Source organism: Pocillopora damicornis, chromosome 1, assembly GCF_964200805.1.
Source record: "Pocillopora damicornis chromosome 1, jaPocDami1.2, whole genome shotgun sequence".
NCBI lineage: Eukaryota > Metazoa > Cnidaria > Anthozoa > Scleractinia > Pocilloporidae > Pocillopora > Pocillopora damicornis.
In genome coordinates this window covers 628,619-654,945 of record NC_142670.1, presented here as the reverse complement: position 1 = coordinate 654,945, position 26,327 = coordinate 628,619, and the positions used below count along the sequence as shown (strand labels likewise).

At 36.6% G+C, this 26,327-nt stretch overlaps 2 protein-coding genes across 3 annotated transcripts; both read left to right on the top strand.

Annotated features, from left to right (window-relative positions):
• Positions 1-9,833: 9,833 nt before the first annotated feature.
• On the top strand, positions 9,834-15,217 carry LOC113669459 (enoyl-CoA hydratase domain-containing protein 3, mitochondrial). Its single transcript, XM_027185492.2, has 9 exons — positions 9,834-9,969; positions 10,343-10,443; positions 10,732-10,864; positions 11,226-11,294; positions 11,707-11,740; positions 12,339-12,423; positions 13,396-13,505; positions 13,794-13,959; positions 14,523-15,217. The coding sequence occupies exons 1-9, from the start codon at positions 9,916-9,918 to the stop codon at positions 14,623-14,625; spliced, it is 855 nt and encodes a 284-aa protein (XP_027041293.2). The 5' UTR covers positions 9,834-9,915; the 3' UTR covers positions 14,626-15,217.
• A 497-nt stretch (positions 15,218-15,714) lies between these two features.
• LOC113669433 (endoplasmic reticulum-Golgi intermediate compartment protein 3) lies at positions 15,715-25,984 on the top strand. Of its 2 annotated transcripts, XM_089206531.1 has the most exons (17): positions 15,794-16,508; positions 17,346-17,416; positions 17,582-17,669; positions 18,612-18,652; positions 18,980-19,058; positions 19,137-19,177; positions 19,630-19,764; positions 19,910-19,993; positions 20,131-20,188; positions 21,748-21,795; positions 22,810-22,841; positions 23,006-23,102; positions 23,300-23,364; positions 23,679-23,757; positions 23,990-24,047; positions 24,394-24,449; positions 25,003-25,984. In XM_089206531.1, the coding sequence occupies exons 1-17, from the start codon at positions 16,412-16,414 to the stop codon at positions 25,080-25,082; spliced, it is 1,209 nt and encodes a 402-aa protein (XP_089062657.1). In that variant the 5' UTR covers positions 15,794-16,411; the 3' UTR covers positions 25,083-25,984. The 2 variants fall into 2 exon arrangements, with proteins under 2 accessions (XP_089062661.1, XP_089062657.1); XM_089206535.1 differs by lacking the exon at positions 21,748-21,795 and having other exon boundaries at positions 15,715-16,508.
• Positions 25,985-26,327: the final 343 nt, after the last annotated feature.

Below are 26,327 nucleotides of genomic sequence, written 5' to 3'. Positions count from 1 at the left end.
TCGTTTATTTGCGATAATGAAATGTGCGCTCAAAGCTTCTCTCTCTTTCGCTGTCTCTGTCTGTCTTTCTGTCTTCCCGTCGGTCTCCCTGTCTCTCCTTCTCTGTCTGTCTGTCTGTCTGTCTGTCTCCCCCTATATCTGTCTCTCTGTCTCTCTGTCTCTCTTACTCACTGGTCATGAGGCTCCTTATGAACGAGGTATCGGGGCTGTCAGATTGACAGCATCACACTGGATACCTTTTTAGATAGAACATCACTAAACCAGCTTGGAGAGAGAGACAAAGAGAATACCTTTATTTTTTTTATAAAAAAATCACAATATACACGATCAAAAACACTTACGTGTGTCTCTATCTATCGCCTCAAAAGAGGCATTGAATCCTTTGTTTACGGTGTCGCGGGATTCAAATGTCACTTGAAGGAAATTTCCATCTGAGTAAACAGGAGAAGGAAGCTTTTGACCACAAATCTTAAAGTCACCAGGGTTTCCATCATGGGAAGCAACGTTTGATATAAAAACACGGGCACTCGTTGATGCTGCTCCAGCGCAGTCATGGTTTTCACCTGCTTCCAGGGTGAAGTTAAAAAAGATCAGTTTGATAATTTTCCCACTGGGTACCGTGATATTCCATGTGGATTTTCTGTTTGTTGGGAAGTTGTTGGGAAAATTAGGGCTCCAAAAATATCCACTCCAACCATTTAGGTTGACTTCAGATGAGTTGCCGGCTGTAAAGGAAAGATCACCATCAGTTATTGGATCGTTGAGAAAAAAATAGGTTCATTTACTAAATACTTTCCACGAAGCAAAGACGCTCAAGCAGAAATTATAGCCATAATTTATACCATATAAGTTATTCTATTAGTTGTAGTTATTTCGGCTAAAGCGAATTGATTTACGCGCTTCCCACTTAGTCAAAGTTACACTTACCATCTAGTAATCTCAGCTCAAATTTTACATGCATAGGGAACTATTCAAAAATTAGAGTGTCTGCATTTAACCACAGCTTTGGGCACGCTGACATTTTCAGTAGGCACGAGGAAATGTCAGGAAACCCAGGATTTATGTAGGAGTGTAAACAGCTCGATCGCTATTTTCATTTCTCCTGCTTCTGATGCTGATTTGTTCAGATAATATTCACGGTACTTTCGTCAAACTGTGAGCTGTCGCGTGCTTTGAGGTGTGGTTTCAGAAGCACTCCCCGAAATTCTCCGTGACAAGTCAGTGCGTGAAATAAGTTTATCGGATATTTCAATTGCAACTTGCTACTTCGTCGTCACGTCCAAACTTAACATGAAACAGGTTCTGTAAACGGGCCACTTCAGTCTTCAATTTAATTTATTCAATTCTTTAAAATGTATTCTTTGTTCTTTGTACAAAAAAAGAAAATGGCTGGAAAGCTAATCGTGACGGGGTAAGATAAGTACATGAATAACACAAATTAAAGACAAGGAGTCACTGACTCTTAAATGATAACGTAGACGATCGTGTATTGTATGAGTGAATACCAGACGTTTTCTGAAATACATTTAACATGTTTGCTAGGGCTTTATCATTATTGATATCGTGCATTAAGGTTGACACGGACTAGAAAAGTTATTGGAAGCACGTTAACTTCGAGAAATAAAGGAGTTGCATGGTCGTGCCAGTCTGCGAAGTACAGCAAACGAAGACGGTTTTTTTCTGAAGAAATAGAATTTTGTTAAGATAAGTCTTGCATGCCTGACCCCAGGCAGCAAGATCATAAGTTAAATAAGGATGAATTAGTGACTTATACATGGATATTTAGTCGTAATGGTCGAGGTACAGAGTGGCGTAGCTTTGTAAGCAGCCCAACATTTTTACTTATTTTGTAACAATAGAATCAATGTGGTATTTCCAAGAGAGATTCTGATTAATAAGAACGCCCAGGTATTTTATATAAACTTTAGACTGAGGACGAACATATTTATTCTTTACATTATCAAACCTGCAAAGTTTTGGTGGATAAGGGAGTCGCTTTTGGTAAGGATAAAAAATTACAATTTGGACTTTTTAATGTTAAGAGTTGGTTTAATTAATCCACAAAAGCCATAGTGATTGAGCTTATCAAGCAAACTGTTGCGATCGACGATGTCGAAGGCTTTTTTAAGATCAATGAATACTCCACAAGATAGGTCGGGCTTAGACTCTCTTTCGGCATAATTATCTAAGTTTACTTTGATAAATCGTCTCGTTGGAATTCAGAGGACGAAGAGGAGCGTTCAAACGAACATTGTACAAGATGTCTACAACTACCAGCACTGTGCAACAGACGACTTGGGACAACAATTACACAACAACCGAACCGAACATAACGACCTAGCATAAGGCAGAGAAAGAAATTGAGTCATATATATCATTGACAACATCACGTCAAAACTGACCAATCATATTACAAGTTTGGTCATATTACAAATGTGACCGATCATATTACAAGTGTTTCCAGTGTTAGCCCTTCGCCAAAAGGAATGCCTAACGAAGGGCTAATAAAGGGCTAACCTTAGTAACGACAGCTTTGAAACTACTTACGGTGGCCAATTTCCGTTCTCAACTAAATTACCCTGTAACACCTAGTTTATATGAGTCAAATATAAAAAAGAAAGTTATTGAAAAACGTTTAAATGTGGTTAAATGAAAACATCTCATATAAATTCCCTTCGAAGATGATAAAAATCAACCCAAGAATATCTTCCGACGTGAATATAACCAATTTCCAAAAGACAAAATCCTTTGTGCGCTGCCACATGGTGTGGGGCAACTTAACTACACAGCGAGTAAAGTTCACCACGTTTCAACAGTTTGATTCGTTTGAACATCACGTAGCAGATGAATGACAATCTAGATTCTCTTTCATTTGGATTCATTTGGTGACGGGCTACAGAATTTCCCCAAAAAAGAAATAAACTTTCACAAAGTAGACGAATAGTACTTACCCAGAATAAGAATCATTGATAGGATTTTGAACATTTTTTCCTTGAGGATACCCACGCCAGATCCAATTTCGACAAGCCTTCGTTAAAAACCCGTTGACGCGCTTGCGGAACAATTTTCTTCACTTTACCGATGTCTCTTCGCCGATTAACTTTACATTAGAAAGTTATCTTAGAATCAAACAATTTTTAGAAACAGATTTTACTATAAAAATTGTTGCACTATGTTACCTTCGCACTTGCACAACACGTACAACTATGCAATTATCATAAGCACGAACACCGCACTTTGTTTGATTTCGTAGTAAATAATATACATGAAAAAATTACTCAGTTCTGATTGGTTAAGATGAATGCAGTTTTAAGGTAATTCAATGCGGAAGAGGGTTACTTCAGTGCAAAGAAGTAACAAACCAGACATTCTGATTGGTCAAAGAAACTCACAGATAGCCTATCAAATGCGAGCCTTGGATGTCGAAACATTTGGATACGCCAAAAATTTGCCACAGAACCAGTGGCCGGCGTTCTCAGTAGGGTTTCTTCCACCGCAGCAGCTGAAAACAGCAGCTGAAAAACAGCTCTAACAACGAAAACACCGTAAAAAGCACTGCTTTTTGGTTGTCGGTTTGGAAAAAGTGTTGTTTAGAGAAGGGAATTGCCAAGGAAATCGAAAATTACTAGCCGACCCAGCTTAACACTTTGCTCGTGCTACTATACGCCGAAATTAAAAACAAGCATGGTTAAACCTGACAAACGACGATTCCATTTCATCGAAAGTGATTGAGACACAGACTGAACAATTCCTTGAACTGTATATCCGGACTTTGAACTTTTTTGCGCCTTAAAGATGTGAAAATATCATTGTATATTATTGTTTTCATCGTTCGCGGTTGTTTGACCGAACGCACGGTTTGAATAAATGATTTTTGCACTTGATGCGCGCGCTTTGCTTCTGAGAAGCTATCTCTTTTTTTTTTAAGTATATTATACATGATTTTCTCGTACGATTTGTAAAGGTAATCACATGATTTCGAGTGCAATTTGGAATAAATAAGCACGAGTAAATTTTTTCAAAGACTAACCGAAATTGCACAAGCCCGTAGGTTGAGTGAAATTCGTGCAAATTTTCAGCGTAGCCAAATGTTGCAACATCCAAGGCTCGCATTTGATTGGCTATCTGCGAGTTTCTTTGATTATTGACCAATCGGAATGTCTGGTTTGTTACTTAATATAATAATAATAATAATAATAATAATAATAATAATGGTTTATTTGTACTCCACATGGTGGCTCTTCTGTACTAATTCACTATGATAAAATAATATAATGGTTGAAATAAATATATGGATAAATAAATAACGTGCAGCAAGATGTATAATTACATAAATAATATATAAATAATATACATAAGTTATGGATAGTATATGTAAAATTGTATAATATTGATGATGTAAAATTTATGGATGATATAGATACGCGTGTATGAAAGTAATACTGGCATGAGACATAAAGTATGTACAGGATATATACGTAGGACTAGGAACTGCTTGTTGCCAATGTCATAAAATGATTTCTGCATTTACTGTCGAATAATTTGAGTTCTGTACAATTTTTAATGTCTTGAGGTAGACTGTTAAATAGCATCACAGCAGAATTTTGTAGTGTTCCAGGAACAGTCGATGGTTCAAGGCGACGCTCACGAGAGGATCTTAGAGCCCTTGCCGGTCTATGTTCGACCAGTTTAAGGCAGGTTGGCTGGCAGTTTTGGTATAAAGCCTTCCATATCGTCCTAGTTATGCGATAGTCTCGACGATAACTAATGGGGAGCCATCCGAGTTTCAAAACACCCGACATATCCGCATAGTGATTGTAAACAAAACTTGCCGTAGCAAGTTGGGCACGTTGGAGTCACTGCGTCAGGTACCTAGGAATGGGATGACATACTATATCGTTGAAATCGATTAACGACAACACAAGGCTCTCTGCCAGACGTTTCCTGGCATGGACAGGGGTAAGATTCTTGAGTTTCTTGATAACAGCAAGAGTATTGTAGCACTTTGATATTTTGGAAAGAATGTCATCGTTCCATTTCAGGTTTTCGTCGATTTCTGTGCCAAGTAATCGAGTGGTTTTGATTCGTTCTAATTTAGCACTATTTGTATGCAGGTTGATCGGGTATTCATCAAGCTTATGCACAAGAGCCAGTTGTTGAGTCGAGAACAGCATCACCTTTGTCTTATCAGGATTCAAACGAAGATTGATCTTAATATTTGCAGGTTTGCTGTGCGCGTAGATGGTTGTGTCGTCAGTGTACTGGTGTGATGTTAGACGCCTCCAGACTATCTGACAAGTCATTGACATAAAGATTGAAGATGACGGGCCCCAATATGGAACCCTGGGGGACACCGAAGGCCACCTCAATGGTACTTGAAAGTTTGTCATCTATCTGAACAAACTGCTTTCTCTCGGTAAGATAGCTAGTGACCCATCTGAGGTACGATTTGGCGCAACCAACCTTGTGCATCTTTTTTAACACAGTTTCATAGGCAACTGTGTCAAATGCCTTCGATAAATCAGCCAAAATAGACTGGTTACCTCGCAACGTTTCATTGAGTGTAAAATATTGTCCCTCGTAACAAGAAGAACAGTGGTGGTATTGTGTCCTTTTCTATACGCTCCAAGTGATCCTTTAAGAATACCATCAGGGCCGAAGGATAGAAAATTAACCATCTGACGTAACACAAGACGCTCATATACTTTGGACAGAACAGAAAGGATCGAAATAGGGCGGAGGTCGCTGTCGGACTTGATCTCTTTAACTTTTGGAATTGCGCTAATTCTGGCTGTTTTCTAGGCGGGTGGAAATGTTAGATTGTCAATGCAGTTGTTCAGTATGTGAGTTAACGACGGAGTAAGTTTTTCAGCAGCCATCTTGAGGAACTTGACTGGAATGCTATCTGGACCACATGAACAGTCATTTCTTAGTTTCTTTAACTCCGAGAGAACTTCTTTGCAAGTGACTTTACGAAGGTGAAATGAATTGCCTTCATCTTTAGGAAGAGAGTCTATCAGCTTCCATAGTTCGTCGGTTGGAATGGCAGATGCGCCGGTGACTCTTTCAGCAGTAGAGGCAAAGAAAGAGTTAAGCTCTTCGGGTTCTACTCTAAGTGGTTGTGGGCTTGGGTGAAGAATTCTGTGTATAACTTGCCATATCTCTTCAGGTTTGGAAGAAGACAGTGCCTTTTGATAGAATTCGCGCTTAGTTTTCTTGATCTTAGACTTTAGTTCATTTCTCATATCTCGATAACGGGTCCAAGTGACTTCATCTTTACTTACCCGGGCGGAAGTCTGAAGAGATAGACAGTCTTTTTGAAGTTGTTGTATATCCAAGTCCTTCATCCAAGGTGCAGGAGGACGTGTGACTTTAGTGCGTTTTAAGGGCGCATGGCGGTCGATGCATTCGCGGATAAGGGAGCTCAAAAGATCAACTTGCATGTCAGGATCGTCGGTTGAATACACGATACTTAGGGGCAGCTGTTCAAAGTCCTCAATAAAAGCATCAGCGTTAAAGTTCTTTTCGTTCCGGATAAATTTATACCTTGGGACAAATCTAGTGATGCGAACGTTGATACAAACGTAAGGTGCGTCATGATCACTTATCATAAGAGATGAAATGACATCAGTGTGAGTCACCTGGTTAGGTATGTTCGTGATGATATGGTCAATGAGGGTTGATGAATGTTGAGTACATGTAGTACGTGTTGGCTTCGATACAAACTTCTGCAGACTCATGGTTTTAAGAATATCACTATACTTCTTAGTTGCAGGGATATTAGGTCGCGGAAGGTCGACATTTCAATCGCCAGTCAGGAGCAGTGCGCCGTCCCAATGAATTGCTAAGTCACTCAGCAGGGATTCAAATGTTACTATCCAATCGCTATAAGGTACCATGGATTCCGATAGGTAGATGGTTCCCAGGAGGAGCCTACTATGCTTATTGCAACCTGGGATTTCCAGCCACAAATGTTCTAAGGTGAGATATCTCTTTTGCATGTCTGATCGTCTTTTAAACTTGGTGGAATCCTTAATATACACTCCTACACCGCCGCCCCTCTTTTTATCTCTGTTATTAAAAGCATGGGTGCAACCAGGAATTGTAGCGAATTAAAGTAAAAAGTGGTTCTCTTTCAACCAAGTTTCGCTCATAGTAATGAAATCAAACTTGTAACGATCGACGGCTAACAAAAAGTTATCAGAGGTGGAAATCATGCTTTGGGTGTTTATATGCATGACGGTTAGCTGTTTGCTATTTTGCTTCAAGGCTTCCAAATGCAGGTCTTCAGCAAGGGTTGTGTCAACTTCGTTGCGGGGTGACACAGAAGCGTGCAAGGTATTCTGGCCGTAGAAAGGCAGTACTGAAATGAGACATTTTGGACATGTCCACTCTTCAGCCCGTATGGGTTTGATGTAATTAATATTAGTGATTCCAGTACATCGGGCGAGAGTTAGATATTTGCACAAAACACAAAAGAAGCATTTCTCGTTACACCGGACACCTCTCAGACACTGCAGGCAGACTGGAGCTGGAGTTCTTGATGACTGTTTACTTGACTTTTTGCCTGTTTCTTGAGCAGGATTCTCCACCGAAACAGGCCCAGGATTCAAGACAATATCGCCAGCACGTAATAAAAGTTGAAATGTAGCGGAACAATTTTGGTAGTTTAGGATACGAGAGATACCAAAGGCTTTCCAATTGACACAAACTAATCCTCCGGGACAAGCGAATGAATGGATCCAAGCAGGCGTGACAATGAAGCTCCTACTTTCTTTGCACTGAATTAACCCTCGTCTGCATTGAATTACCTGAAAACTCCATTTATCTTAACCACTAAGAACTGAGTAATCTTTTCATGTATACTATTAGGAATAAAAAAGCAGGTGGAATTTTTTTCAAAGACCACAAATTGCACTCACCCTAAGGGCTCATGTAATTTTGTTTTCTATGAAAACATTCACTCGTGCTTTTTTATTCCAAATTGCACTCGAAATCATGTGATTACCTATACGAATAAAGATTGTCAGTTTTAACATGGAACTGAGCAAATAACGTTAAAAAGCAACGACGCTTCGACCCCTCAACGCTCATTGCCAAGTTACAGGATAAAATAATTATCATGCCCCTAGGTAATCAATTGTAAAACTGTTTTACTGACGTAAAACTCCAAAATATTTACATAGAAATAATGCGAGAAAATTCCGGCAATAATGATAAAAAACGCTACAATATTAAAAGTAGTAGCTTCACCCAAAACAATGTGTATCCTTGGTTTTTTATGGAGCCAGAACGTGTCAGGATTTCCACAAAAAAACAATAAACTTTCACAAAGAAGACGTGTGGTATTAACTCAGAGTAAAAATTGTGAAAAAGATTTGGAACACTTGTTAAAAAGATTTGGGACACTTTGGGATACCCACGCCGGATCCAATTTCGGCAAGCCTAATTTAAAATCCCTTTGATGCGCTTGTCGGAACAATTATCTTTCCTTTACCAACATCTCTTGGCTGCTTGACTCTACATGTAAGAAACAAAAAACAAAATCCTTTGTGCGCTGCCACATGGTATGAGGCAACTAAACTACACAGCGAGTTAAGTTCACCACGTTTCAACAGTTTGATTCGTTTGAACATCACGTAGCAGATGAATGACAATCTAGATTCTCTTTCATTTGGATTCATTTGGTGACGGGCTACAGAATTTCCCCAAAAAAGAAATAAACTTTCACAAAGTAGACGAGTAGTACTTACCCAGAATAAGAATCATTGATAGGATTTTGAACATTTTTTCCTTGAGGATACCCACGCCAGATCCAGTTTCGACAAGCCTTCGTTAAAAACCCGTTGACGCGCTTGCGGAACAATTTTCTTCACTTTACCGATGTCTCTTCGCCGATTAACTTTACATTAGAAAGTTATCTTAGAATCAAACAATTTTTAGAAACAGATTTTACTATAAAAATTGTTGCACTATGTTGCAATACATTGTCACCTTCGCACTCGCACAACACGTACAACTATGCAATTATCATAAGCACGAACACCGCACTTTGTTTGATTTCGTAGTAAATAATATACATGAAAAAATTACTCAGTTCTGTTTGGTTAAGATGAATGCAGTTTTAAGGTAATTCAAAGCGGAAGAGGGTTACTTCAGTGCAAAGAAGCAACAAGCCAGACATTCTGATTGGTCAATAGTCAAAGAAACTCACAGATAGCCTATCAAATGCGAGTCTTGGATGTCGAAACATTTGGACACGCCAACAATTGGCCACCGAACCAATGGCCGGCGTTCTCAGCTGAAAACAGCAGCTGAAAAACAGCTCTAACAACGACCACCCGTCGACGCGTTTGCGTAACAATTTTCTTCACTTTGCCAATGTCTCTTCGAATAAAGGTTGTCTGTTTTAACATGGAACTGAGCAAATAACGTTAAAAAGTAACGATGCCTCGACCGTTCAACGGTCATTTCCAAGTTACAGGATAAAATAATTATCATGTCCCTTGGTAATCAATTGAGTCGTCCCAGTTCACCTCGGAGATGGCAATTTTGTGAATTTTGTTTAGTATACTGTTGAATGCTCGGCTGCTGCTATATGTTCTACCATTCCTTGCAGAAAATATGAAAATGGATCTTTCCTTGCACGGCCCTGAATTTTATGAAAATTTGTTTAAAAGTAAATTAGACTTACTTCTTTTCGAAACTATACCAAGACCGTTAACAGAACAGCTTTACCGGCCCGTTAAGGTACTGGTACCTTCGAGAAATGGCCCCGAGGTCCTTTTCCTTCCCAGCCCTAGTCCCACGCAACAATTTCACCTGACTATATCAGAATATCCGCCATCTTCTCCGTGTGGACATACCATGAGGCTTACATGACACTCATTATAAGTCGCCTTCGACACGAATAAAATGTTGCAATCGGCCTGTAGACGTGTTCCTTTTAAGAGATCTCTGACTGCCCAGGTAATTATATCTGTTCTAGACCGCACTTCATAGGAGTGCTTCTCATAAACATGCCTTTCGTGCGTCTGTCCTCCGAGAGATCATAGTTGTGAACCAATCAAAATACAATGTACAATTCAGCGTATAATATAACCCCTTGTAGATAGTTAGTTAGCTGAGTATTCTAAAAATGTGCTGTTAAGAAAAATATAAAATGAGAACATAAATCTGTTATTTTGTAGAATCTTGTAGATAGTAAACTAAATAAATTTGATTACTTGCCATTGATTTCTATGCATGATTGTTAATTTGTTTAGCCGTTATCAGCTGTCACGCAATAAAAATCTTAAGCTTACTATTTGACTTTTGATATGACTCTCTGGCTGCTCTTCAGTTAAGCAAGAGGTTTCTGAGTCAAACAAAAGATGAGAGTCTCACGATTTGCAGTCAAGAAGATGGCATAAGGAGAATTGTACTAAACAATCCAAAACGAAGGTAAAGCAGTAACTCATAATTGTTACTGTGGCAATCACTTTGAGGCTGCAGATTTCGTGTTACTTTCTTACACGCTTTGCCAAGTCATATGGAACCATTGAATGAGTGGTAATAACTACACAAAGTCCTTCAATCATTACCCTAAAACTAGAGGAATGAAACTCATGAGTGCTTGCACGTGAAAGAAACTGTTTGTTTGGCTGGGAACATTGTGCGGATGCTGAAGCCATGTGAAAAATTGTTATTAATTTATTACTATTAATAATAGTGTGCCTTTTTTCCCTTCAGGAATGCCCTTTCCTTGAAAATGCTGGATGCAATTAAGTCAAACCTACTTCAAAATGTAGACTCTGAACTTAGAGTTATTGTCTTGTCTGCAAATGGAGGTGTTTTTTCCTCTGGACATGACCTTAAAGAACTGGTAAGGCCACAGTTCTTGTAGCAAAATGACTAGGTTGCTGAACTGTGTTGGTTTGGCAGAGGACTTGAAGTTGGTGATCAATGGTATATAAACTGCTTTGGTGCGCTTTAAAAAGCTAAATTTGCTTCTTAGGTTCTTTCGCCATCAACAATTTGTAGTTGATCATCACCTTACAAGTTCTTTTGGTGTTAAAAAAATGTTCATTTAAGATATGTTTTGCAGGAGCAGGCTACCCTTTCAAAAAATTTTTAAGACAATTATCACTACAAATCTAGTCCTCAGAAGTAGTTTTAAAATATTCAAACTGGCCTGCAAAGTGTATTGAGCACTGAATGAGAATTTTTTCTATTACAAATTGCAGACAGAAGAAGGAACTGACCATCATGCCCAAATCTTTCATTGTTGCACTGAAGTCATGACACTTGTTCAGGTGTGTAATTTAATGTACTCAGTTTTTCTTTTATTCCCTAAAGCTCTAAGAGTGGCTAACATCTAATTTTTCCTTACAATATCACCCCTTCATCTCACATTAACATCACAAGTGTAAAGGAAATGATTGCCAACCAAAGAAACTCTTGATTGTCAAACAAATTCTCTTTGTCAGTACCTTAGGAAATGAACAGAGAACAGTATGGAGAATATGCATATTGAGGTTGGGAAGAAAAGGTTGATCTACTATGCCTGATAGCATCAATTGTTACTAAATTTCTGTCATTTCTGTAGTAACACACAGAGAAATTGTTGAAAATTTACTGAAAAGAAAACAAAAATAATTAGTTTAGAACCTCTAAACAATAAAACACAAATTTATTTTTTTTAAAAATTTAATTCAAATATTTCAGGATATTTCTGTTCCTGTCATAGCACAAGTGAATGGTAGGTATAGGAATTCACATGAATGCCAGTGCATTTTGACATCTATGGGCAGGAATATTGGCAAGAAAGTTTTTGTTTCCTAGTCAATGTGCTCTCTTTATTTCTTGCACAATTCTTTGGTGATTGCATACAGTAAAGGAAGGGCCATGGGTTCAGAGCCACTTTAACCCTTTAACTCCCAAGAATCCATTAGTGATTCTCCCTACAGTCTGCCATACAATTTATGTTATGTTAGTTTGGAGAATTTAAAATTGGATCAACCAACAATGCCCTAATTGATATAATTCTTTATTCTCATTACTTGTCTGCTTTTTATAGTGCTGATAGTGTAAGGAGAAATTCTGTCTTGGTCACCAGTGGGACTTAAAGGGTTAGATCATCAAAACAATAAGGTTGCTCTGAACCAACTGTATAGTACTCTGTATGAGTAAGAGGAACCTTACAGAATTGTGGTTGATCATGCCAAGAAAATGGTTGATTAACTAAAGACAAAATAAATGCATATATGCCTCCATGGTCATTAGTCTTTTCGCTCTACAGCTTTCACAGAGTTGTTTTTTGTAATTTATTGAAGGTTCATTTTGTATATAATTTACAGGACTTGCAACTGCCGCAGGATGCCAATTAGTAGCCAGTTGTGATATTGCAGTGGCCTCCTCTAATTCACAATTTGCTACACCAGGGTGAGTATGCACAGAAAAACAAGACTTCAAGGAGGAGAGACACTTTTTACAATATAGAAAACTGTAGAAAAATTGTAGAAAACACCACTTGTTCATGAAATAAACAGTATGGCTGCCAATCATTTTTGGAGGTTAGCCAGACATTTTATGGCTTGAAGCCAGATACATGTAACTAAAGAGACAAAGGCAAATTAAAAAAAAAAGGAGCATTATGTAATTATATTTTATGAACATTCTTAATAAAAGACCACAAACACTAAGAAATATAATTATTACAACCTGTTACTTGACCTATTTGAAGGCAGGTCACCAAATTTGAAATGTCCAATATCCAATATCCAATGTCCATTATCCAATGTCCACAGCAGTGCAAATATGTGAATTTTCGTATATCTAAAATCTTCATTCACTCGGATGTTTATTTGTACCCAATTCATTGACCAGCTCCCAGTTGGCTTGTTAGCTCAATTGGTAGAGCGCTGCACCAGTATCGCAGAGGTCATGGGTTCAAATCCCGTACGGGCCTGAAATTTTTTTTCAGGTCCTACTTACAACTACTAGTTTCAGTAGTGTTCTTAGCTGCGAGGGTCTTCTAATTTCATCTTTCCACCGCAGTGCAAATATGTGAATTTTCATATATCTAAAATCTTCATGTCCAATATAGTTTTATACTCACCATGGTAACCAAAATGGTCACAGCTTGGAGTGTATTCCATAAACTATATGAATACCTCAATTTGCTTGAGGTGCCTTCATGATCAAGGAAAACCAAGAACTGCATGCAAAGGCTACAAGACTATGTCTACATTGTCCATCTTCATCTATTAACCTACATTGCTTGTACATGAAATCAGCATGAATAGCAAGGCTTGCAGAAATCTCATAAGTCTAAGAATTCATAGTTTTTGAAAGCCTTTATAAATCATTACATTGTTTTATTTTGTTGTTTGGTTGTTGTTTTTCACTTTTTAGTGTCAACATTGGGTTATTTTGTTCTACTCCTGGAGTTGCTTTGGCTCGTGCTGTACCCAGAAAAGTGGCATTAGAAATGTTATTTACTGGCAACCCTATTAGTGCAGATGGTAAAGACATTTTTCCTGGCTAGAGATATTTTAGGATTTTTAAGTGACAGTTGTATCTCTATTTAGTTCTTCTTCACTTGGTGTATCGAGAGAGAAGGGTTAGGATAACATGGTTTAGATCCCTGCAATGTGAACATCTCCCCCCCTTATGCCTACCCCCCCCCCCCTTCAGTAAGAACGTATCTATTTTGCGGCTGACGGCTAGTCACACCAACAGCTCAGTCTACTGATGGAATGCAGGATCATATCAAACTAACAACCATATTGTGTTATTTCCCAATTTAACAGATGCTCTTAAGTCTGGCCTCCTTAGCAAGGTTGTACCTGAGGAAAAACTAGAAGAAGAAGTCAATGCGATTGCTACAAAGATTGCTTCATTAAGTCAGCCTGTTGTAGCTATGGGAAAGTCATGTTTCTACTCACAAACCATGAGAGGACGGGATCAAGCTTATGTGTGAGTTTTAGCTAAGAATGACAGAAATCTTCTCAAAATTTCACGCGAAAATGTGGTGCTTGGTCGGTTGAAACTACTGTTTGGGGTTTTTTAGCTACGAGGCCCACTAAGATTTGTAATACTTACATTTTGAACGTCTAGAATCTATTTATGTTGCTGCAACTTCATTGAATAATTCCAGTTTAGAGCGCCTCTCAAATGAGTTTTGTCAAAACGAAACCATGTATTTCCAATATTGCCAACGAGAAGAAAGGAAAATATCACCATAAATCAATAAGATCTCGAATTGAAAGCGAATCACTGCCGAAGAGCGGGAAAACGCAAATGAACAAGACGTCAATCGCTTCAGATTTGTATCTTGTTAGAGGAGGGAGTAACACTAACTTACTATACCAAATGATTATGTGTACAGGAGCGCTTTTCATTTTACTGTCTAGAACTAGAAGTTAAATAATCTTAAAAGGAGAAAATGACCCTAGTGAGGCTTAAAACTGAATTTAGAGTCAGCTTTTTTTTTTTTTTTTCCTATATTCACGTAGCTGTTAATTTTTGTTGCTTTTCAGAGAGGCGGAGGCAGTGATGGTTGAGAACCTGAAGCTTCGTGATGGGCAGGAAGGAATCAAGGCTTTTCTTCAAAAAAAGAAGCCATCTTGGACACACAACTGACTGTCATTAGCTGTAGTTCGTGTCTACACAATATTCAATTGCGTTGGTTTCGCTTTACTTCACTACGCTCTGTGATTGGTTAAAAAAAACTCACGCCATTCTCTTAACCAATCAGATGTAAAACCTAAATCAATCGGTGCCCGGTCACTCACGTTTCCCGCGCTTCGGGCAATGTTTGAACTCTATAATCTCATTCACTTCTTGTGATATGTCTCTTGTTCTGTTTGGCCGTTGGTATAATTGGGAAAAAACAAGGTAGGAGTTGTTCGTCAGTCCAGTGTTATATTTCAGTAGTCCAAAGAAAAAGGTACTTTATCCTCCCGGAGGAGAATTTTAATTGTTTGTTCACGTGAATTGACCTTCAAAGTATTACATTTGCGCACACGATTATTTATTTAAACTAATGTAACGTTTTTGCATATAACATTTAAAAACAAACTCAACGGATACAACGCACTAAATTGATGATGGCATGAGTCATGTCGAAACATGTCTGCAAAAGATTTTTCTCGTGAATTTGAAATTTGTTTTAAGAATAATAGTTGTTAATAAAATGCGATAATACAAATAAATTCTGAAATTCAAACCTGAACTCGCAGATGTGCAACATAGGTTTCTCATAGCTGAGCACTTGCAATTATCCAGGAATTGCCAGAAAGGTGTAATCATAACTCAAGAAGGAAGTTTTTCCACGCAATAACAAGTGCATACAACGTTGACAAAAGGGAAACCTAAGTTTTCGCCACGACGTAAAATCCACGAAAAGCAATGGCTAAAATAACTCTTTCAATTGAGAGGATTTACCTTCTTCGTCAGCTAACAGCACTTTCTTATTTCCCTACCCACTCTGCGAGTTAAATATACCTGTCCCTTCCAAAAAGGTTGAGCATCTTCAAACAGTCGTCAACAAGACTCTCTTCTGCCCAACGACTAATCTCTCTCGTCGTGATGTCACAAACTAGAAATTTGCGCGCGCTTGTATTAACCAATAAGATTCATAATTGATTTCTGACGTCAACGAGAGGATATCCCCCAACCTCTTTCCCAAGGTCCTCTCCTCATGCCTCGAAGGAGAAAGTGATAGGACCTGGAAATGAGGTCATAGATCACGGGCGCAGCGTGCGCAAACTATTGCGTGCTCTTCATCATCATTTGCTTCATGTTTAGCACACGCACGTTGAAATTGTGCAGGACGGAGAAAATCTGTTGCTGATCAATCTTATTACCAGATCTTACGTTAACCTTATCCAGCGGAACGGCCGCTGTAGCGCACAGAGTCGTCCGTTCCTGACGACTGATCAAGGAAACAAGGACTCTGGAAACGAAATTGATCAGTGATTCGTACACAGTCGATTGCACAGCGGAATAAAATAAAGGTAGGGGGAGTAAATGACCCCCATAGACAATTTTTTGGTACTAATTTTCGAAGCAATGCAACTAAACCTCCAAAAGCGTCAGAAATATTTTGATAATATAATAAATCCGCAGCAAGCTCTAAATTTCGTGCTCAATGAAAAGCTGAGAAATTTACCAAAATTCGAAGGAAGTAAACCTGAAACCAAATTTCGTCTTCATAATAATTAAATCAGCCATCTTCCATGGAGGCAAGGCAGGATTTCAGTAGGGAGGACTCAGGCGATGGTTTGACACGGAACTGAAACATGGTACGCATGCGTGTTCAACCGAGTCCCTCTAAGCGAAATTTTCATTTCCCTGTCGGCCCAAGAATTAATGGATAAAAGTACGTAAAACTAGTAGAATTTTCCACAGGAATTGAAGCAGCAAGATGCAATCAAAGGATATAGTAAGCACGTTAAAGAAGTTCGACGCATACCCCAAGACGCTCGAAGATTTTCGAGTGAAAACTTTCGGTGGAGCGGCAGGTATGCTACGAAGCTTGTAACTTTAAATAGGATTTAGTTGAGGTAAAATTAGTCACATACTGCCGCTAAGTGAAAGACAAATGATATGTGTTTTAATCTGGTTGGGTTATTGAAATCATCAAAATAGCTGGTAGTTAAAATGTAAACTATTTTATGTGTATGTGTGGGAAAATCTTTGCAAAGTTAGTTATGCACTTTGTTACGTGGCGATTTCTACGGTAACCATGAAGGATGCATGTGTAATCATTTTATGATAATCGTAAAAATATAATGTTTATACGGCTAGCCAGTGTCCAGGATCTTAAATCAAGTCTTTAAGCCACTTTTAGGCAGTAATTAGTGACAAACGTGTCGATTGACTGACCCATGTCTTCGTTTCACCTCCTATCCGCGTATCCGACGGTCAGGTTTTCTGACAGTTGGTTTATCCAATCAAATGCGTCCATGTGTTGAGGGGGGCCTGAAATAATTATCTACATCATACAACAACAACCTCTTAGATAATGGAGATATATAGAAAAAAGAGCCAGGAGTCCTGCATATTAAACTTGAATTTAAGGCCTTTACATAATAATTCCTATGTTATGTTTTAAATATTGTCTAGTATTACCACAAAGTGTGCTCTGGGTTGGTGCCTGTGGTAGTGTAAAACCTCTTTCTGTGTCCTCTGGTTTCTGCCCTCCACGAAAACCAACATCCAAATTTCAGTTTGACCTGGAAACAGTGGACAAGTAGAGCCATGCAGTAGAATGTCCAATGCTAAATTACCGTTATTATTATTATTATTATTTTTATTATTATTTTTATTATTACATTTCTCTTTTGATTCCTCCTCAGTGACATTGGTTAGTGGATTGCTGATGTTCCTTCTCTTTGTATCAGAATTAAGTTTTTACTTATCAACAGAGGTAAGAGATTTATTAATGACAGAATATTTTATATTAAGTTACTTATGGCTTTAAATGTAAGAAATTTCCTTTTCTAAGTCTTTTATGAGCCAAACTCTTTAGTCTTTTTCAAGCCAAAGATGTGATTTCATCAACTGACAAATTTTTGAAATAATTAATTTGCAGGTTACACCAGAACTATATGTTGATACTGCCCGTGGAGAAAAGCTTAGAATTAATGTAGATATCATTTTCTCAAAATTACCCTGTGTTTGTAAGTACTTTTTTCAGTTTTAATTTTGTTGTAGACAACTGACATATAGGATAAAAGAGTTTAATATTTTTTTAAAAAGGATGATTTTCTAAAGAAGCTGTGAAGCTACATCCCAGGGGATATTAACCCTTTAACTCCCATGAGTGACCAAGACAGAATTTCTCCTTACAATATAAATACAATATCAAGCAGACAAGTGACGAGAATAAAGACAATTATCAATTAGGAAATTATAAGTTGATCCAATACCAAATTCTCAAACTAATATCAGAAGAACTGTATAGCAGACAGTAAGGAGAAAAATTAGTGAGATCTTGGGAGTTAATTAAAGGGTTTAGAGTTGATTTGGTTTTATCAGCTGAGTTGGTAATGTAAATCGGCCACCATAAAGAGTTTTTAAAACTGACAATTCGAACATTTGTCCTTTGTCAGAGCATTGACAAAGGACTAATACTTGAACTGTTGGGAATAATATTTGTATGGTGTGCACCAGATATAGCAGAAGTCAAAATTTGACAGGTGATTTTTGTTTTGCGTGTGGATGCATTTTACAGTCTTCCCACTCTTGATCCACCAATGGTGGTTGGGAGAAGTGTATGGAAGTATTGAAAGAAATACTTACCCAAGGAATTAGGCTATAAGTTAGTAACCTGTGGTCATATTTTATTCATGGGGGGAAACACATAATTCAGTATCAGAAGTAGGTGTTGCAGGATTACACTGTGTTCTCCTTTAAAAGAAGACTTTATCGTGATGGCTGGATAGGAAATTTACAATGATCAGCAATATATGTATCAATTGCGGTAAAGGCCTTGTTCAAAGCTGTGATCAAGTTATTATAACCTATGAATTTAAAGACTTGTATTGTTTCAGAACGAAAACTAGCCAACTTTAAAAACTACACCAGTATGTGAAACTTATTCATGTCTGATTTTATTTCAGATTTAAGTATAGATGCCATGGATGTATCTGGCGAGCAACAGGTATTGTGTGAATTGATTTGAAAACTATATTAAAATTAATGAACACTTTAATTCCTTTGAGCGACTAGCATCTAATTTCTCCTTAGAATATTATACTGGAATCAAATGTGGAGGTCACAAGAGTAACAGAAATGATCACTGACCATACAAACTCTTATCTGTTTTACAAATTCTCCTTGTCAGTAATTTGGGAAATGTATAGAGAACAGTATGGAGAATATTCATACTGATGTTAGGATGTAAAGGGTTTATTATAATTATACTATTTACATTATTATCAATGTTTAGAGCAGTGGTGTATGTAATAGTTATTTATTTTGCACACAGATTGATGTAATGCATAGTATATTTAAAACAAGAGTGGATTTGGATGGAAAACCTATTGACGAAAATGCGGAAAAAGGAGGTTGGTAAATAAATTTGCATCAAACTGTAGTACAAGATCTATACATTAATCAATTTATTTTTTCTCTCTCCTAAACAGATCTAGGTGATAAGAGCCATGAGGCCAAAGAGTTACTTGAGGTGAGTTAATCCTTTAACTCCCATGAGTGACCAAGGTAGAATTTCTCCTTACCAAATCAATACAACAACAAACAGACAAGTGTTGAGAATAAAGAAAAATAATTATCAGTTAGAGGATCTGATCTGAAAAGCTTTTTTTCTTCTTGTAACATCACAGTTGGGTTCTTACACATGTAATCTTAGAGGAAGTGAAACTTCAGACTGTTGCTTAATTCACCACAGATCAGATCTGGAAAGTTTTTTTCGTTCTTATAACATTACAGTTGGGTTCTTACACATGTAATCTTAGATGAAGTGAAACTCCAGACTGTTGTTTAATTCACCACAGATCTGATCTGAAAAGTTTTTTTTTGTTCTCACAACATCACAGTTGGGTTCTTACACATGTAATCTTAGATGAAGTGAAACTCCAGACTGTTACTTAATTCACCACATGATTATTTCCTTTACAGCTTGATCCCAACAGATGTGAATCTTGTTATGGTGCAGAGACAGCTGGAAAGACTTGCTGTAATACATGCGAAGATGTGAGGGAAGCCTACAGAAGGAAAGGATGGGCGTTATCAGAAATAGATAACATCAAACAGGTGATGTCTCCAAATGAAACATTCCCAGCTTGAGTCCTTCTGTTCCTTAAGCCTTTTATGTTCTTAATCTGTAATCTTTTCTCTTATTTTAGTCATTTTTTATGCAAAAGTATTAAAACTGCAATTCTTGCAACTTTAACTTCAGTGTCTCAGGGAAGGTTGGAAAGACAAACTTCAAGAGCAGAAAAATGAAGGCTGTTTAGTGACTGGTCATCTGGAAGTTAACAAGGTTTGTTATGAATTTTAATTGAATATGAAGTTGGAGTATTCCTTTCCACACAATGTTATACATTCAAATTTCCTTTATTGTCCAGAAATGCTGTTCATTCAGTATTGCTCAGTTTGTGGTAATTTCAACTGTCATAGGTGGCTGGGAACTTTCACTTCGCCCCTGGAAAGAGTTTTCAACAACATCATGTTCATGGTAGGGTGAACTGAAAGGATTATCTGTGATTTTTTTTTAATTTCTAAACTGAGCTGAACTGAACTGAACTGAAACTGTACCTAACTTTGGAAGCTATTACTACTGGTAAACCATTTATAAAAAAACAAATGGATGAATGAGTAAAGAAATGAAATAGATAAATTAGTGGATAAATAAAATGCATAAATTAATAAATGTAAATGAGAAAACAGAATAAAAATGAATAGGTCATAACAGCACAAAGTTAATTACGAATGATATATAAATGAAATTTTGGTTAACAGGATAAACCTTTTGTTAAAAGGGGTCAATTTAATCCCTAAACTATCAAGATCTTAAAGGCAATTCTCTCAAAAGAAGAAAACAAATTTCTACGTCAGTGTCCCCTTATCAACTCATACATTTAATCACCTATTTGTTTGATATTGCACCAAAACTGCAAAGATATTTTAAGAACTGATCAAGGTGTGGAAATTCGTCATTTTTTTAGCGATTCTCATCATTCTGATCCCTCAAGGATCAGCCAGAGTTTCACTGGCAGCTATGAAGCTGCAAGAATCTTAGCAAATAGTATACTAATAGGTGGTTGCCATGGAAATAGCATGACATAGGAATTTGACCTACATACTAAAGTCAAAGTCAAAAAGTTTTTTTGCTACAGAAAACTAAAATGTACATGGTATGCTCAGTCTGAGCAGAGAGGTGCATGATTAATTTAAAACTTGTGTTTTCATGGTACAGTAGCTTGAGAGGCTTAGAATAATTATTGTCTATAACAATGAAGTCATTGGCACACAATTTACTCAGAGGGTAAAAAAAAACCTGGCATGTGGGGGTAGTTGAGTTTGTAGCCAGGCAAAAGAACTTTTATTTTTTTGTTACTTTGTCTAAAGAACAAAATGTAACCACAATTAGAGTTCAACTGGCAGTCACAATGGTGTCTTTGAAGTTCAGGCAAAGATGTGGATACTGCAGACTTTGTTCTCCCTGCTTAATGCATACAATATTGCATGTATTTGCTAACATCAACTCATTTGATCCTGTTAACGACAGCAAATGTTATTGTCTCTAATGGGAAGTGCTAATTGTGTGTTAGGTAAATTTGCATTGTTTGGATACCAGTTTAAAATTATGTCACTATTCCCTTGAATTTTGGAGAGAGCTCTTTGTATCTACATGTATGCTTTGTGAACTGTGTAGAATAAATTTAATCAGGATTAATTCACTTAAACCTTGACCATACACACAATTGCTTCTGTACTGCACTGTGCTGTATTGTACATGCTCGTGGTAAATTTACATCAAACTTACTATTCTCTTCTAGAATTTAAACAACTCATTAGAATTTATTTAATTTAATGCATATAAACATAAAAAAAAATTAAAATGTTACTACTGAGTACAAAATCAGTGAACACATTTAAAACACCAATAAATAATGTTTGTTAATTTTTTTAAAATCAATTACACACCAATCAATTGATCTGTGTGATTCTTGTACTTAACACTATTCATTGCCTCATTAACACACCTCTCACACACCCTTTTGCACTTTGCAGTCTCCATTCTCAAGTTAAGCTCAGGGGGAAATGTTATTAAACTGAATAGTAAGTAAAAGACTGTTATATCGTGCTAAACTGGAGTGCAAGGCAGTCATTTCTTGCCAGACAGTCATTTACATGGGGTGATTTAGACTGTAGACAAATCGAATTCCTCCTCATGGGCTTTTCATGCAAGCACAGGCAGTGGCATAAACAGTGATTTATATAGCACTGCACTATGGTGAAGGGGCTGTCTTTTGCTGCATAGAAATGAATGCACTGCACACCTCACACTTCTGCTGTCCAAGAGCTTTATACTGATAAACTAAATGCCTTTAGACACTTTAAAAGTTGAATTATAATATGATAAATTAGGTACCTATGTTCTAAAATTTACCTATAAACTATAACTTGAGGCATATATAACTGAGAAAATGCTGTCTAACTTAAAACCATGAAAGTTTACTTTTTGTTAAAACTTTAACTTGGTTGTGAAATCAGAAAGATATATTTACAACACTGATACATAACGTAATTGTAGTATAACAAATTCAAGGATAATTTACAGAATCATTGTTAGACATTTTCTGCTCAGACTGGGTGTACCTTTCAACCAAAAGAAATTGAAATAAGTGGACAGAAAGTGCTTCTGTAGTTTTTTGAATATTTACAGAGTTGTAAGTAAAAAAAAAATGGGGAAAAAAGAAGGGAAAAGAAAATAAAACATTTAGGTTATGTTTATAATACCCCATAAATCACATTTTGTGTTAAGAAAACATGAAAACAGTGGTGCACTTACATTTATATGCTTCCTTTGTTTGATTTACTTGAGGCTTATGCTCAGAAACGTTTTGGAAAGTTGAACATCATGGAAACTAAATTTAAGTACCCTTGATTTCTAACCTTGTATGATATTAAATGATCATGCATAGTTACATTTATCAGAGCACATTTTTTGTCTTTGACTAAGCGTTTCACCCTACAGACAAGGATTTCATAGATTACTTAGCTCAATCAGTTATGCTGACTGACTTGTTCTTTGGTATATTGACACAATTTTTTTATTATTATTTTCATTAGTGCATGATTTACAGCCATTTGGATCCACTCAGGTATGTGTTGTACTGTAGACATCTATTAAAAATCTGAAGTTTCACGTTAGTTAATTTAGACTTGGTTGTAAAGAGAAAAAGAAAGTTTTGTGTTAACTGTTCATAGAAACAGGTCTCTTCCCGAGAGATTCACATGAAATCAAAATCTTTTGTTTTCATTTCAGTTTAATCTATCTCATCATATTCGCCACCTTTCATTTGGCCATGAATACCCTGGAATAAAACATCCCTTAGATGATACATATATTTCTGCAGAAGACTGTAAGTTTGCCATAAATATTTCTCTTCCTTTTCTTTATTATTTTTTAAAATGATCCCAAACAATTCATTTTAAAGTAAATGCTTCTTCTAAACCTTGCCTATTTTTTGTTGCCAATGCATAGCTTTTTAATGATATTTAAAAGGTTCTTCTAACTATTAACATATTTTTTGAACTCTTTCATTGTTCATGGCTGTAGCTGGAAGCATGTACCAGTATTTTGTGAAGATTGTCCCAACAATGTATCGGAAGTTAAATGGCGAGGTGAGAGTAACAGACCTACCCACCTCAAACAAATATGAGCAAAATTAGTCTTTAACAGTTTTTGATCAGAGATTTAAAAAAAAAAAAAAATTAACACAAGAGTGACTTACTAGAGAGGCAGCTCAATATCTTGTTTTAGTACCAGTCAACGTCTTAATTACAAAGGAGATAGGAGAAAGGTTCCTTTACTTTAGTTATATTTTCGTTAATTTCATTGTCTATCTACTGGGAAATGCTTGTTGATATTGTAAGCTACATGTATGTTGAGTCTTTGAATATTTTTTTTTTGTTTCTTTTATGGGATGCCTATGCAGGTTGTAAGAACTAACCAGTTCTCAGTCACTAAGCACAAGAGAGTGATAAGACAGGTGTCTGGTGAACATGGTCTTCCAGGTATGGTTTAAATCTGTGTTCCACTTAGTTTTGCAGCCAGTTTGGAGTCAAAGTTTTCTTTCGCAAAAATTTGGGAAGGGAAGGGGGAAGGTGTTCTTATGATTGCCCAGCAATTCTTTCAGGGGTGGCAATACTCCTAGTCACTTTTCGTTGTAGAGACTGGGGTTAGCTTTAGGGATAATAGGGTCCAAAAACAGTTGTACCCAACTTTTTCTGCTGCTTCTCTTCATAGGTGTTTTTGTTTTATATGAATTCTCTCCAATGGTGGTTCAGTACACAGAGAGCAGAAGGTAAGGCCGCAAATTGTTGGATTATATAGTTGTTCTGTAGTGTTACACCCATGTGTTAAATTTCTCTAAGTCAAACTTCTACCCTCAAAAGACTTCTATTTTTTGGTGTCATTGTCTTTGACCTCCTAGTTTGCTTAACTGGGATTTAGGGTGTTTCTTGTTTGTTAGTCTTGCTATTTTTAGTAGAAATAGCATTTAAATTATGGGTGACAGTGCTAGTTTCACACAGAAAGTTTCCTGAGATTGGCTGCCTTGTTTATGAACTGTGTCAGGGTGTTTTTTTATACATGTGCTTTTGTTTGTGAAGCAATTCTATGATTTATCTTTTCTCTGCCATTACCTTCAGATCCTTCATGCATTTTCTGACTGGAGTCTGTGCTATAGTTGGTGGTATTTTTACAGGTATGGAGTTAGTGAAATATCCAGTTAGTTATTGTTAATATCCAGTTAGTTAGTTAGCAATATTCCTAGTTAGATACTGTTGTACTACAGTGTAACAAACACTTTAAAAATAATAATTATAATAATAATAATAATAATAATATTAATAATACTAATAATGCCAAAGATAGTAATAGTTATAATATAGCATCATTTTTATTATTATCAGTACAATTAAATGTTAGTTTTTAAATTTGATTCATAGAGGATTTTAATCAATTAAAATAATCTATAAATGATGGTGATAAGTAATAATGCTGATAATAGCAATAACAGGAATGACATAATTTAGTAGTAGTCATTAATAATGTTAATAACAAATAAATTGACATGATAATAATAGTAATAATGGTGCACAATTGAGCAAAATACAAATGTAAATTAATGATGATAACAATTAAAATAATAATAATAATAACTAATGATGATGATGATGATGATGATGATGATGATGATGATGATATTATTCCTGTTTATTTTTCCTTTCTGATCTCACATTCCTATCTATTCACAGTTGCTGGACTTGTGGACTCTATGATTTACCATTCAGCTCGAGCATTGCAAAAGAAAATTGACCTAGGGAAAGCAAGCTAACGTATTTTGGAGAATGGTTGTCATGTGACCCAATCTGATGCAGCAGTGTTAGGTGACAATAGACTTTGAGTGACATAACGGCGAGCTGTACAAACTTTCATCCACCACCCAGAACATTTTGGAAATTTCAAGGCAGTAGAATTAGAAATTATCTCTAGGGACCAGTTTTTATATGGATTTGTAATAATAATAATCAACAATAGTGTAGTCTTTTAACTCTTTATCTACTAGAAATGATTAAAATGTAACTTCCCTCTGCAATATCCAAACATTATCCAGCAAATCAATAACAAGAATTCTCATCTTAACAGGTAGTTGGTATCTTGATATAATACTAAATTCTTGTAAGTTACAAGGGAATGTATAATAGCTAGAGAGGAGAGAGTTAACAGTAAGATCTTAAGAGTTCAAGGATTTTAAACGAAAACAATATACTTCTGAATCACACTGAATTACAAGTGTGTGCCACCTTAAAAAAAAAACCAACCATAATTAATTTATGAAGCTGTATTACTTTTCTTATTTTCGGGGCATTAGTCCGCGACGAATGACGAAATGCCATTTGGATGCCCATCACGTAATGTTTGATAGGCTGTCTTCAATACATTGTCGCTACAGACTGAAAATATTATTTGAATGTGTTGATTTTGATCGATGTAAATCGTTAACGGCAGTTGTGGTTGGTGGTTTCGATGATTTTTATTTAATTGAATTGCATATATCATTTCTTGTGTACTGACATATGAAATTTAGAAATCACTATGAGGTTTGGTACAATAGTTCAAAATTGCAAGTCATAAAAAGAGGCCTGAAAAATTTGGTTTGTTGCCGCTGAGTGAAAAACTGGAACTTGTAATTGAGTGAAGATTATCCTTGTGTCATAAAAAAAAAAGTTTTTTAAACATTAGTCTTTCTTGTTGTGACTTGGAAAATCTTTGGTCCTTTGGAGCCATATTCAAAGTGTCGAAAGTAACCCTGGAATGGATGGGTTTTGCTTTACCTCTTTCTCAACCAATCAGAAGCAAAACTAAAACCAATCACGACTTGGCCGCGCGTGTTTTCCTGCCCTTCTGGTAGTTTCGTTTTTACCTTGAGTTGTCATTGGCTCTTCTGTGTACTTTCCTTTTTTCTGATTGGTCGTAGTGATGACTTTGGCTTTAGTTTTACGACACTCATTCAATAAGCAATCTATTAGCATCCAGCTATCAAACCAGTGTGAGAATAAAGAGGTAGGCTTAAAACTTT